Consider the following 15,257-nt stretch of genomic DNA (forward strand, 5'->3'; position numbering starts at 1 on the left):
CTTTTCCAGAATGAAATGTATGTAGAAAAGTGATGCATGTCAGAAATGTAACCTCGACATCTATGCTAAGAACTAAATAAAAATGCTGTGAAGAGTGACTATATACAGAGTGGAGACACACCGGCACAACTATACAAAGAAAGAAAACTGTAAAAGCCAAACTTGCTTTTAACCTCAAGACCAATAAAGCATTAAGCTTCATGTAAGCTTAACATCTTCACCTTACTATTCTTAGTTTTGGTAGAGAAGAAAAAGAAGAAAACTGATTATCTGTTCTGGTCTACTATGAGCCAGGTACTATGCTGGGTATTTTTTTTACATCTTCCAATCTTTGTGGTAAAAGATGCTGAGCTCTCAATAACCCCTTTTTGCTGATGGGAAAGCACACTTAGAGAAGTCAGGCAGTTGTGCACAGCTCACAAGCTAGTCAATGTCGGGTCAGGCTATCTGATCCTCCCCATGGGGACAATGGTCTTCCAGAGTTTTTCCACTCTCACAAATCAGTCTTGTCCATAACCAGTAACTAAGGCTCCATAGATCATTACAACAATGATTCTCAAATGAAATGGAGGAGGAACCCTTGTAGTAAGAGCTCCTGAGGAGATTCCTTTTCCACTCCAGCCTAGAACCCTGTCCTTTCTACAGATGATGCCTACGAGGCCCAAGGACTTCGGGGAAATAAAGGCCCAGGTGAGTTAGGAATGTGATAAGTAGGTCTTTGACTTTCAGACCCAGGTCCTTTCTACACTGCTACAAAGCCTCCAGCATTAACATTATTTTACCGGCTAAAGCAAAGTTTCGGTTCAAAACAATTCTGGAAAAAAATAAGCATATAAAAAGCATAATATTATATAAACATATTATATAATATCCATTAAAAAGGTAAACAGTTTATGCATGAAGGGCCAAAATGTGGATGAAACTGTATGAATTATCCTTACTCTGCAACCACTACAAGTATTAAAAATAATGAAATACTATACATTTACAATAGTTAATGATCTTAAACTTACCTTAAGCCATAGCAAGGCAAAGTGAGGAGCCTGAATAGTGCCAGGAAAACTCTTAAAGGAAGCAGGGTGAACACATACAAAAACGCATCCAGGCACAGAAAGATTCCAAAAACCATCAGCTGAATTTTAACAAGGAGAGAAGAAAAAAAAAAAAAGTATTTTAAAAATACTTGTAGATGAAAATTTCAAACAACCAGAATTTCTAAACATTAAAAAAAATTAATTTCTTAAAACTTAGCCCTGGGAATAACAAATTAATAGTTCTACTCTTCAAAGAGTGAGTCTGTGCTTCCTCAGAGCCTTTGGTTTACAACTCACAGAAGAAATTACTCAAAAACAAGTTGCCCTTGACCATAGCTAATGGCACATCATCTGATGTGGCTTTCTGAGTACTTCCTCAAGCTCTAAAGATATTATGGAAAAATCTTTATTCCTCATAATTTTGCTATTCCTGTTTATTAGAATGCTTCATTGATGGGAAAGACTGGAATACATATTGAGTTACAATATTGTTTATGTTAAAAATATGCAAACTGATCACTAACTTTAACACAATTTCATGTGCACTGAAACTTGCTGCACTCAGAAGGCCTTATTCTTAATTCCAGGACCAGCCTCCTAGTGTCTATATTTCTTCTCCTTTCTTGAGTACTTGCCATACCCTTTCTTTTTGTGGTAACATTAGACACTCTTACTTGTTAAGTTTAGGACTATATTTCACAGAAAGAGGGTGAAGTCTTTCGAGGACTTGGCCAAGTAGCCACCCCTAGGCTAACAAATTCAGCTACTCATTTTAAGAGTGACAACTTTCTGTATGTCTGACACACAATTATGATATGATACATATGCCCTCACCACAGCATCCATGTATCTTTAGTCAATAAATTGCCCTGCCTCCACAGATTAAAATTCACAGTTACAGGCTGAACTGTGTCCCCTCTATCAAGTTCCTATGTTGGTACCTCAGAATGTAACCGTGCTTGGACATAGGGTCTTTAAAGAGGTAATTTAAGTTCCTATGTTGGTACCTCAGAATGTAACCGTGCTTGGACACAAGGTCTTTAAAGAGGTAATTTAAGTTTAGGTCATTAGGGTGGGCCCTAATCCAGTATGACTGGAGTCCTTATAAAAGAGGAAATTTGGACACAGGCACAGACAGAGGAGAGATAATATGAAGACCGAGGAGGAAGGCAGCCATCTGCAAGCCAAGAAGAGGCCTCAGAAGAAACTCCCCCACTGACACTAGACTGCACACTTCCAGCTTCCAGAACCGCAAGATAATAAATGTCTGTTGTTTAAACCACCCAGTCTATGGTACTTTGTTATGGCAGCCCTAGCAAACGAATTCACACGTCTTTAAATGAAAGAATACATTTTATTAATTTTGGATAAAAATATCTCAAAAATATGCTACACATATATTTGCCAGATTTCTTAATCTTAATATACAGGCCCTTTTTTTGTTTTTAACAATTTAGACTCATTATGAACAGCAGTGAAAATATGATGCTAGATTAGCACAGAGTCACATGTGGTAGCTTAGCGTAGAGTCCCAGTGTTACATGTTTTCTTGTCTTACACACAAAGCAGTACAGCAGGAGGTTGAGCAAGGTCCATATAGATAGAGTTCATGGTCGTTTTCTATTACTCTCCTGTCACTGAGAAGGCTTTCCGTCCTTGCGAGTGGACTGCTGGTTCAGTACTGAGGGCAGAAACTGCCAGAAACCTGATGTTCCCAGAAGGAGCGTTTGTGATCCACTAAAAAGTTGCAACTCAGTCTGAAAATCAGGTCCCGGATAGGCAGCCAGGTTGAAATTTAGTTCCTTCCTAGGCAGCTTCCAAAGCACTGAAGACAGTTCAGCTCAAACTGACTACAGAAAGCTTTGCAGAAGAGTATAGGAGTGGGGACACACTGGGAAGTTCTTTGTGCAAAAGTGAATTAAAAGTACTGAGTTACAAACTGCAGACATAATTTTAAAATATTTTCTAAAATTCATTCTCAGCAGCGATTTATCAAAATGTACATGTTTCAAAATAATCTTTTGCTTAATATCTTCAGGTACTTCTTTAAAATAAAAAGACTTGTAAGTGAAAACAATAAAAGGACAGAAATGTTCACCAGGCTCTCTGTCTCTGACAGATCTTATCTGGAAGGACTTCAGAAGCCTTCTACAGGTTCTGGGCAACACAACTGGGCACTGGCCAGGTGCTGGGCTTGGGCCCTGCCTGTGCATGGCTGCAGTCTAGTACCACTCACACTCTGCAGTGAGACAAGGAGTTGGCGTGGGTTCTTGAGTGGTGGAGGCAGAGCCAGGACTTCACTCAGTCTGCAGAAAACTGAAGCACTATTTCTACTAATGACACTTTCACTCATCCTTCTGGCCTCACTCACCACTGGATGTACCATTATACACATTTTAAAATGAAGTTTAACGTAAGTTTTTAACATCTGAACTTTAATGCTAAGGAAATTACAAAATGAAAATTATCCTGTGACATTGTAAATAAACAAAATACTCACTTGTGAAAATTTCTACAACCTGCTCTTATCATATTTATTTTGAACCTGATAGTACTGCACTTAGCATCTGAAAAATACCTGCCTCAAGAGAAATAAACAAGTAAAAACGCCAGCCTCTTTCTGTGGGGAATGAAGCAGGGTTTCTTTACCTTTTAAAAAAATCTATGTGTCCCTTTATGACAAAAATCTCCTGCCCTTCTTTTAGCACCATTTGAAATTTCAAAATAAATAAAATGTTATGGCTAAAATGAAAGAAGCATAATGATTTTGCAATATATCTCCTTGAATTACACTAACCATCTTCTGGAAATTCTGAATACCATCTCCTCCACCACAACCACCAAATACCACCTGCTAGTCAAGGATCGCTGGTCTAGGGTGTTAGAAAGTAGGAGTAAAGAGGCTTAGTCTCACTTTTATAAAGCTTGTGCTAAAGCTCTGGGTCTACTCCTGTAAAAGCAGAGACCATATCTTGCTTAATACTGCACTGGGAGGAAAGACATCCTCTCCAGGGAATTCACAACCCAGTGAGCTTGACACAAACCGCACACTAAGTGCCAGATGAATGATGTGCTCTGGAAACACAGGTGAAGAGCTTGGGTCTGTAAAGTGTATTTGGGGGTAGGGGAGAGTGGCATGCACACCACAGGGAAGGAGGTGCAAGAGATAGCAGAGATGTCCCACAGAGGAGAGAAGACGGGCACTAGATATTGCCAGGCAGTAAAGACGACCAAATTCCAAACCAAGCGAAGAGCATGCACAGGTACAATGTGAGTAGCCTCCTAGCGGTGAGGTTAGGATATAATCATTATGCAAGAGGCATAAAAATCACGTTTAGTTCATTGCTAAGGAGCTCAAATTTTCATTCTTAGGTTCCAAGGTATCCTTGTCTTTTGACTGTTATCACTTATAGCTCTTTAAGATGATTAGGTTATTTTGAAACATGTACATTTTCATAAATCTCTGCTGAGAATGAAGATGTTCTCAATAAACTCACATGTAGGGATCAATAATCAGCAGAATGTCAAGGGGAACAGGATATCAATAAGAAAACCATAAATGACTGACTTTGAAAGCAATTACTGCAGATTCAAGGTCATCCGTACAATAAAATCATTTTAATCCTCCGAATTAAAAAATTCATGCCCCAGAAAGTCTATACTCTAGGAGATGGCCAACAAAGGGATTATCATGAGCCAGGTTCTCTTATGATAGGCAAGCTATGTAAGCATATGTAGCCATGGAAAACAAGTCAATTGATTTTAATTTGTAGGACTATGCACCTAGGATGATCCTGAGACTTTCTTGCTTCTCTTACTTCCAATCCATGCTGAATATTGTTATATTTTAAGCATGTGACCCACATTAACTTAATCCTCACAACAACCCACCAGGCAGGAACTATTACTTGGTATTTTGCTTGCTACAGACAGGGCTTATACAGGGCTATGGTGTTCCCACTGAGAGGCTGGAATGATGCAGCAAGACAGGAGTGCCCTCAGGGTCCCAGGGCAAGACTGAGTGTCACCTAAGGAACAGAGGTCTTAGCTGCTGCTCTAGGCTCTGATCCTACACCTTCTATCTAGGATCAGATCGACTTTCTAGGGAGTGGTCAGCACGAAGCACCGCAGCAGGCTGCAGTGAGCAGAGAGGACAGTACGGAAGGAGAAGAGCCATCACTGTGAATGATCACAGCAGCCTGACATAGGACAATGGAAAGACAGAGAAGAGAAATTTAAGACTGTTTCCAAAGCTGAAATGAGAGAAATGAGTGATTGATTCACAAAGATAAACATGGCCCCATGGTGCCAAGTTCAAAAATTATCTTTTAAATACATCAATAAATGTGCTAGAGGCCTAAAGGCTTTGCTGGCTTGTCTTAGAAGTATCTGATGGGTCTCATATGCCCAACCTCCCCTGAGAAAATTAAGAATGGTAAGACAGTTGCAGAAAGAACGTGGAAGCTGTGGTCACCACCACCACAAGCAGGGTGTGACAAGCCTCGGAGAGAAGGGGAGAAGCACCAGCCAAGGCTGCTGAGATTCTGAGACATGTGGATCCCTACTGGCTTTCCTGCTTCTCAGCAGCCACACGGCCGGGGAGGTGGGGGGGCGGGGGCGGGTGGGGGGACGGGACATCTGCGCAAGGGTGTGTCACCAGCAAGAGCTGCATTATGAGAAGAATTTAGAGGGATGATTCTCTGAACATGTTTTTATGAAATTAGAAACTGACTAGGATGCCCAAGAAAACACTGCCATAAATAGGGTCTGAGTAAATACTCTCTATTAGTTTCACAATGAAATCCCAGGACTGCTTTACTGAAATAAAGGGGAAACAATAGTCATTACGTTTTCTTAACATATCCTCACACTGACATAAAACAAAAAGGCTTTATATGACATTTTAAGTCCATTCGTTTGAAACGAACTTTTGGATTATTTTTTCCTAAATGTTAACTCCACCATGACCTTCAAAAAGGCAAAACTAAGTTACTCCACTAGACATTTAAATCTTTCCATCTACCCTCACCATTCCTCATAGGCAAATTCATTCAATGAATCATGCACTATTAGACCTCTTGAGATGACCTAGGTACAACCTTCTAATCATAGAAGAAAGTAAAACCCAAGAGATTTGATGCCTTGATCAGGCCTCAGCTATTACAAACAGACTCAAGAAGCTAAGGTTGTTGATGCTTGATTACAAATAATTCCCCTGTATGACAGTAACCCTTCTCCCTTCCAACAATAGTCTATGCCTAGTAATAACAATATATCAATACTTACACCTTCAATCTGACAAATTTAAGGCTTATAAAAATTTGCTACATTGGTAAGACAACTAAGTCATTCTATTTAAGTCTAAGCAGTTGAATTTAATTTTTAGAAAAATGTATTAAATAGCTATAATGTACAAGGCATGGTAACAATGAAATAATGAACTGCCAAAAAGCACAGAATTACAAGATAAAGAAAAGTCAACAGAATATTTTCATTTTAGTTTAACCAGATATGCAAGCTTACGTGAACATATATAAACACGGAAAAGAATATTGCTAAAAGGCTTCATGATAATCCACAACATACATCTGACATATTTAACACAAGAAATAAATACCATGAGAGGTGAATAAATCAAATGAAGATTTTAATTTGTAGAATTAAATTATGTAATTGTAAAATTAAATTAGAATTTTAATTGTAGGATTAAATTATATATTAACTATATTCATGGAAGGATCTTGAGCTCTCCCTGCTTGTCTCATTTCCAGTCCATGTTGAATATGACTATACTAATTTTCTAGAAAGAAAGCTCTGAGGGATGGCTAATCCAATAACCATTCTCAGTTCTTTTCTGTTTGTTGGAAAAGCCTAACATTCACTGTCCTAGCCTCCTTTGCAGCTGGGGATGCTATGTAGCTCAGTTTGGACAATAAGACAGAAGTGGAAGTATTCCAGGCCACGTCTGGGAAATCTTTCAATTCTTTATAAAAGGCATAGTCAAAAAAGTGGCAATGCCCACCCCATTTCTTTGTGTTTATAATGCAGATGTAATGCTGAGGTTGCAGCTGTCATCTTTCTACTAGAAGACAACAAGTAAGAGGACCCGAAGCCAATTTGCCAAGGATGGCAAAATAGAAAGATGAAAAGGACTTGGGTCCATGACAGCTTCATTAATCTGCTGCAACAACTGAGACCTCTTTTTTTCTAGATTTGTTGAAAAAAATAATTTCCAACTTGTTTAAATGACTGTTAGCCAGCTTTTCCGTTCTATACAGCTAAAAGCATTCCTAAGAAACATATATTTAATAGTCTCCTTCCATAGACTCGACTCTAAACTCTCCAGCCTGACCATTCAACATAACTGGAGCTAGCCTATCTCTTTTTTTGAGATAGGGTCTTGCTCTGTTGCTCAGGCTGGAGTACAGCTGCATGATCTTAGCTCAGAGCAACCTCTGCCTCTGGGGCTCAAGCGATCCTTCTGCCTCAGTCTCTCGAACAGCTAGGACTACAGGCGCGCACTACCACTCCTGGCTAATTGTTGTATTTTTTTGTAGAGACAGCGTTTTGCCACATTGCCTAGGTTGGCCAGTCTATCTTTCTTTCCAGCATGTGTTGGTGATTTCCTGTCCACACCTAAAAATTTTCCACCTCTGGATCTTCCTAGCATACCCACCCCATCCTACAAAGCCTATACAACAAAATCTCCCTCTTTTTCCTTTCTGGATCCTCGTCCCAGGCCTGTCGTCTAAGCACACTTCCCCTTCTCTAAATTCTTCATATTTTATTTATACTATTTAAAAGCACTTGTCACTTTGTATCCTGTATTATAATAACTTATGGATCTGATATCTCCTAAGCTAGGTGTGAGTCTTGTTTATCTCTGTATTCTGCACTGCAAAAGTGCCTTCTTGGATCATAGAAAGTACTCAAAATATAGACAGAGCAAATTGATAATTAAGTGTGTAAGTGATTTTTACCTTTCTAAATTTGAATTTAAACATACCAGGGAATTTTAGAAGATTTTATAATGTGTATTTCTTTACTATTTACTGTAGCTTTAGATTCACAAAGATGACAAAAATTAGTCCTTAGACAAGGGACAATTTTGTATCTGATGCATGGTAAACTATTCCTAGGGGACCTAAATGGAGAGCGTATACTACTAGCACATACCTCCACCAAACAACGGTGGAAGGAGAGATCTGTCTGGAAGTCAATGTAGAACTGCCACAGTGGGGTGGGCAAAGGAATTGGAGCTTTAATAGTATATATATCTGGTGAGGCTGTTGAATGGATTGAACGCAAACACATGTAAAGTGCCTAGGACAGTACCTGGCACCTATCCTTACATAACAAACATTATTATTCACACAGAAATGGATACAAGAGGTGGGATGTAAGTGTCCAAGTCAAGGTGGGGTATGGGACAGTGAGAAATCACTCACCAGGAATTTCCTCTTTAGGAAACTGATGCTCCCTGCCCTCGATTTCACCAAGTCTCTGGTTAAAGCACCCTGTTTCTGTTATAACTGTAGGCTTCAGGCATGTGCCCACTGAGGCCAGACTCTATAGGGCTTGGCAGAAAATGGCAGGGTGTGTTATCATCTCTCATGGCCATTGGTTACGTCCTTCATGAAAGAGATCAGCTTTACCCCCAGACAGCCTGGGTAAAAGGAAAGAGGAAAGAAGACAGCTTTCCCTAGAGGTTTTTTCTGCCTATCGTCAGCAACCCAAGAGGGCCAAGAGTCAGAAAATCATGCCCCTTGCAGGGTTAGCAAAGTCAAGTTTAGTGGCAAGAAAAGCAGTGAGATTAAAAGTATAACATGAGATAAAACTGGGACACAGGGAAATCCTAAAAACCACACCTCTCCCAATCACCTCCTGCTGTGCACATCCCAAAGATGAAAGCTATCCTTACTGCAAAGAAAAATATTACATCCACCAGAATGTAATCGGCGACAAGAAACCTTTGAATTCCTCTCACTCTAGCAGAGTAGTGCATTCCCCCTGAGTTGTTGATGTGAAGGTTGTGAAAAATTTTACATATATATATATAGATGAGACAACTTAGGCACAGAATGATTAAGTCAATTGCTCAAGGACTCACAGCTAATCAATTGTGAAGCCAAGATTCAGAGTTAGGCAGTTCGGCTTTAGAGATGATCCCCTTAAACAATTCGCTATCTTGCCTCTCAATTTAGAAGGCAGAAAAAGTATAGTTCAATCTCCTTGGTTGTATAAAAAAGAAAAATAAAGTTCCCAAAGTGGACTACATAAACAGCAGAATATCTGGTACATAGAACGAAGGGGTTGTAGGGTCAGGGGAGGACATTTATGGTGGAAGAGAAGAAATGTCTCTCAAAAGCCAATAAAACACTCCAAAATTATATACCCTTAGCTTAAAATAAGAAGTTTAAGAGTGAAAATAATGTGCTAATAATTGGAAATACTATGTAAAATATATAAGCAATTCATTTTTACTAAATGTCAAGTCTAAGGTATTTATCCAATGACAATACAACACAAAAATTGGGGGATTTTTTTCACATTAGTAAACAGGTTTGATAAGAGATATTAAGTTGACCTTTATCTTAAGATATAAAAATTAATTACATGTTTTACGGTGTTTGCAACCTTTGTAGAAGCAAAGTGCTCTTTAATTTTCAAGTTTATCTTCCTGAAAAGGTTAGGTGAAAATATCATAGCATTTATCGAAAACAAGAAAAAAAATGAGTAAGATATTATATATTAGAATAGACGATGTAAACAAAAAAAGCCAATAAAAAATAATTTAGGTTATCTTGCATGTCTAGATAGGCTCTCAATTTATAATAAAAACTTAAAGTGAAATCCTACTTATAAAAAATAAAGGCCTTAAAGATATCAGAGTGAATTCATGCGATTATGAGAGATATTTAAGCCTGGAATTAAACTGAAACCTAAATTTGCTTTCCTCTACATCCCACTTGGTTTTAGAAGTTAAGAAAAAATGCTCCAAACAGAAAATCATGACGTTCTTTTGTACATTTAGGCTACAAAGCTTCTTAAGTATTGTTCTAAGAGACTACATCAAATTTTCCCAAACAGGCCTAAAGCCTCTCTCAGGGAAAACAAAAATCATTAGAAAATTATTACAATTGTGTATGAGCAGTGTTAATGCAACTTTTCTGACATTATACATTTACATTCATATGAATGGAATCAAAGTTTCATGAAACAATACTTATTCTTAGTATAGGCAATGTTATCTAATACTTCCTCTATTCTCTTAAAAAAAAAAATTCTGATGGCAACTTATACTGATTACTTGACCCATTAGTGGTTCTATAGTGGACCACAATTTAGAATCACTGGTTTATACTTTAGTCTCATCAAGACATAAGTATAAGCTATTTTCTCCAGAAAACAATTTATACTCATAATTACAAACATGAAATGCTTATAAGTTTCTGTGAGAAATCTACCCCAAAACATCGCTTGTTATTTCAGTGTTGCCTTAAGAGAAAGAAAGAAGGAACGTGAAACCAGCCTGCCTCTGCTGAGGTAACAGAATCAGGAGTGGATGTTGCTCCTGATATATAATAAAAGGGGTGAGACAGAGACTAACCCACTTTGAAGCAGTCCCCTGGTCGTGTTCATAAAGTTTGGTGGGAGTTGAAGGTAAATCCCTCTGTGTCTTCCCCAGAGAAACATGGGAGTTCATAACTACTCAGACAGACAGGAAACAAATTCCCCTGTAGAGGGCTGAGGCTAGGTGGGCAAAAACTGATTGTGGCTGGCACTATCCTGTCCAAATACAGGCCCTGGCAGGCTGTCCCTCCCACTTCCCCTGCACTGTGTCCTCACACTTCCATCTCATGGCTTATTGCTGGAAGAAAGCTGAAAAGCAAGCTAACAGTCTTTTAAGACACGAGAACTGGTTTAATCTTTTATTTTTTTCCAAGTAAAAGAAACATACGCCTACCCTACTCCTTTCTCCAAACAAAATCTTCGATAAATCTCAATGTATAAGACAGAGCTGTTGCTGCGCTGGAGAGGAGTGCTGCAGAGAGCCCTGCCCACTCCTCCTCTCTCCTTATCTGTCAGTCCCTCAGGCTTCTCCATGGAACCCTAGTCCTCTAGAAATGCAGGAATACAGTAATAGTTAAGTATATTTAATGATCCTTGCCAAAGGCAATCAAACCATTGCCATATTTGTTCTCTAATCTTTGCTTGCTCACCAGCTCTCTAAATCCCACCCTAATACAGAACTCCCTAAAACTTCAGCAAGTGATGCTTCACCAAGAACCTACATAAGGCAACATTTCTGAAATTGTCACTCTACATTTGGCTCTTTTTCTTCTATTAAACTGATAGACTATCAGAAATAGAACATCAGCCAAACCAGCTGGGTCCTTACTCCTCATTGCCTGCAGTACCTCTTGTTACTACAATGTACCAATAAATCCAGCCAACCAAACTCTTCTGATAGCCACTCCAACAGAAAGTATGATTCTAAGAAGACGACTGGACAGTTACAAGATTTATGTTACTACAGAAGTATGAAAACATGTTTCAATATAGCTGAAGCTGAATTATTTCTTCTTTTCTTTTAGCAAGAAATTCTGGAATTGCTTAGACTCACCAACTGTAGGATCGCCTAGTGGAGAAGGGGCTGCTTTCCCAGCCTATTTTATTGGTCTTGATAGGATAAGGCACAGCCAAGGAATAAGACAGGTGAAGATGTAGTGCTGCTGTTACTACACTCACCCTGTAATGTTGTAATGTGATGCTTCCTGTGATAAGGATTAAACAAACCATCTTTTTCTTTGAAGAGACTGTCCTGTATGTTTATAAACGTGGGCTTTCTGAGAAACTGAAACCTTTAAAAAGGCTGAAATTAAATAATTTATCATGCTGAATGGGGAAAAAAAAACCTGTTTCTAGTAAAACAGAACTGAAGGGAACTAAAAGGGTACAGAAGTAGAGATTAATTCCTTACAAAAGTTATTTTGATGTAGCACACAATGATAATGATAGGCAGAAAAGTTGAGATTTTGATAGATCTATTAATATCCTATCATTGGGTCTTACACTAAAAAATATAACTTTAAAGCTTCTTCCTGTAAGGAAATTTCTACTCCCCCAATAACATTATTTCAATTATTTAAAAAACTCAACTCTGGCTGTTCACCATTTGTTTGCATAATTAATACTTTGACATAACTTTCAAAATGATGTCTGGTAATGAAGAAAAAATAGTACCTTTTCCAATTCTCCTGGTATTCGCAAACAAGTGTATACTCTTTCTCTTCTTTCTGTATACTTGGCCTCATTATGTTCAAGGAAGTACCCTCTTGTTAGCTCAGCACTGAGGAACCTCAACAATGAAAGCTCTACAGAAAAGAAAATGACAGAAAACAAAAAGAACAGTATTTATCAAGGAACTTCCATGCTAGCTGGGGCCACAGGTAATATATATATAAAACAAAGACACCAAAATAAATGTTATCTATAATTCTATGCCTAGAACTGAACAACTACACACAATGATCAGCAAGCATTTTTGAGAAAAGTATTCTTCTTTGTGGTATAACCTGAAAATGCCACAGGAATATGGAAGGGAATAATTACTAAGGGCTAGAATAGTCAGAAAAGTATTTTTCAAGAGCTCAGTCTTGGTTCTTACAGGTGATACAGTACCTGGACTGACAGACATGGAAGGAAAATCAGTAGGTGTCAAGAATATATAAAATAGAGCAATATATAGAGTCAAAAGGGAGCCAAGTCACACAACGGGCACCGCTTTAGTCCAAGAACCATCCTGGATGAACTACATGGATACTGGTGCCCCAGCTCCCTTCTTAGCTCAGCCTCAGAGATCCTGCACAAACGTCTAAATAATGCCATTTCCCTACATGAAGACTTACCAACATGATACTCACAATAGTTACGCAAAGTGCAACCTCAACTGGATCAGAAAAACCTCCCTTTCCTTGGATCTTTCCATTCACCCATGTTTTTCCTCTGTTCCTCTAAAGCAAATTACTCCATAGTTATCTCATCTCAGGTGAGAAAAACAAGGTCAAAGGAAGTTATTTATATACTTTCCACTCACTACAATTGGAAGCTTGAGGTGAGAAGCAAAGCTTTGGATGCTCGACCCCACCTCTTCTCAGTGCATTACACTTCCCTGATAGCCCATCCCCTCAATGACCCTCAGCACCCCTTACTTCATCTACACCTTCCTACTTCTACTTTGCAGGAGGTAAACTCTCTTCCAGAATGCAGGTTACCAAAAGGTTTCCAACTGTCCACTGTTCTCTTTGCTCTGAGCTGGCCTTGTGGTCCTTTTTACCAAATGTGGTCTTAACGTTCCCTCCAAAAAATGACAAGGGAGGAAGGTTGATTTCATTTATGCAGATCTACTTAAGGAGTTGCACCTTCTAGAAGTACTATGATCTAAAGCCTACATGTGAGGGGGGAAGCGTTTATAGTAAAAAATATCCTTGGCCAGGCGCGGTGGCTCACGCCTGTAATCCCAACACTTTGGGAGGCCAAGGTGGGCAGATCACGAGGTCAGGAGTTCAAGACCAGCCTGGCTAACATAGTGAAACCTATCTCTACTAAAAGTACAAAAAAAATTAGCCAGGCGTGCTGGTGGGTGCCTGTAGTCCCAGCTGCTTGGGAGGCTGAGGCAAGAGAATCGCTTGAACCCAGAAGGCAGAGGTTGCAGTAAGCTGAGACCACGCCACTGCACTCCAGCATAGGTGACACAGCAGGACTGTGGTTCAAAACAACAAATATATATATATATCCTTAAAAGCCCTTGGAAAGACTTAGAAGCCAACTTGACTATGGTTTTAAACAATAGGTCTACAACAGCTTACCTCCTCCAGCATTAAAACGGATTCCTGGTTCTTTGAGTATTATGTCAAGTGGCTTGCTTATGTTACGGTTTATTCCATATATATGTGTATGTGCACACACACATACACACTTCTTTAAATACCAGATTCACAATCTGTTTGGGGAGTCAGTGTTACCATGAGAGATACCTGCAGTTGAAACAGAAGGAGAGGAAAGCAGACTTCTTTCCACCTTTGCCAGCCTCACGCAATGGGAGGCGGAATCTATCTACGTGTGTCGTACTTTCTCTTTTCAGTACAGTTACAGTTGAAGTCACATGGGTTAAGTGCACGCAATACGTAAACTCTATTGTATAAATTAACAGATGTTTGGATTTAAAGGACTTAGTCTAACCAAATCCACGTAGAGTAGAACTCCTGGTTAGGAACTTTCTAATATGTTCTACACTGGCTAGAACCAGAACAAGATCTGCTCTTTCAAGGTAAGAAGAAGAAAACCTTTTGAGTTGAAAACAAAAACAGCCAAGACTAATGAAAGATAAACAAATCATACTCAGTTCAGTCAGTTTTCCAATCAGGGAAAAAAGTATGTTTTGATTAGTTAGTATCTACAAATATCAGTTCTTTCATGTAAAAATCGAGAAGCAACAGGACTTTCAGAAAGCAGAGGAGATTCCACATATATAATTTTTCACTGACCTTAGTGAACTCTGAATCTTGAACCCCAGAGGCCACTTCACCACACTCTCCGGACAGCAGCCAACCCTGCAGCTTCCCTGTCCCTCCATGCCACCTAAACCTGATTCACTGGTGCTCTTCTGTCTTGAATGGCTAATTTTTCTCATCTGAGTTTCTTTGGTAGCCCTTCCTCCTGTACCTGATCCTTAAGTGTTTGCTGGTTCAGTGCTCTATTCACTACAGTAAAATGTCAGCCATCCTTTAATGCTGGTATTCTCCAATATGTCCTCATCATTCTTTCTTGTATTTATTCCCTATACCCACTCTGTTTCCTATACATGCTTTGTTTCCTATAGATTCCTAACTAAAATTAAAACCATCATCAAAATCCTAAAATCACATCTTCAGCTCTGGCTATTGAGTCGTATTTCCATCAGCCTCCTCTACCTGGATATCCCATAGACACGGAAATTACCTACAAAACGAAACCAGTATCTTGCCCACTGATTCAGCACCTCTCCTGGAGGCCTGACTTCACTTCCTGGCATTACCAGTGACATACTTGCTGCACTAGAAGCCCAGGGCCAATCTTGACAATCCCCTCTCTCTTCTTACCAAGGTCTACCAATTCTTCCTTTAAAACATTAACTTTTTCCCCTTTTTCCGATACTCCACCCTGGTTTAGTCCTCCCCA

The 15,257-nt window shown here is 39.1% G+C and overlaps 1 protein-coding gene across 3 annotated transcripts in view; it reads right to left on the reverse strand.

The window, feature by feature from the left end:
* The window catches only part of TAPT1 (transmembrane anterior posterior transformation 1), a 66,109-nt gene that overhangs the window by 40,089 nt on the left and 10,763 nt on the right, over positions 1-15,257 (reverse strand). For 2 of the 3 annotated variants that reach the window (XM_054484570.2, XM_054484568.2), the window contains exons 2-3: positions 12,282-12,412; positions 1,014-1,132 (exon numbers count right to left, since the gene is read on the reverse strand). In XM_054484570.2, coding sequence (XP_054340545.1) covers positions 1,014-1,129 — 116 coding nt within the window. In that variant the 5' untranslated portion in view covers positions 1,130-1,132; positions 12,282-12,412. The remainder of the gene's footprint in view (positions 1-1,013; positions 1,133-12,281; positions 12,413-15,257) is intronic. The other variant, XM_054484569.2, reaches the window with a different exon arrangement.

The sequence above is a fragment of the Pongo pygmaeus genome, chromosome 3 (genome assembly GCF_028885625.2).
Source record: "Pongo pygmaeus isolate AG05252 chromosome 3, NHGRI_mPonPyg2-v2.0_pri, whole genome shotgun sequence".
Taxonomy (NCBI): domain Eukaryota; kingdom Metazoa; phylum Chordata; class Mammalia; order Primates; family Hominidae; genus Pongo; species Pongo pygmaeus.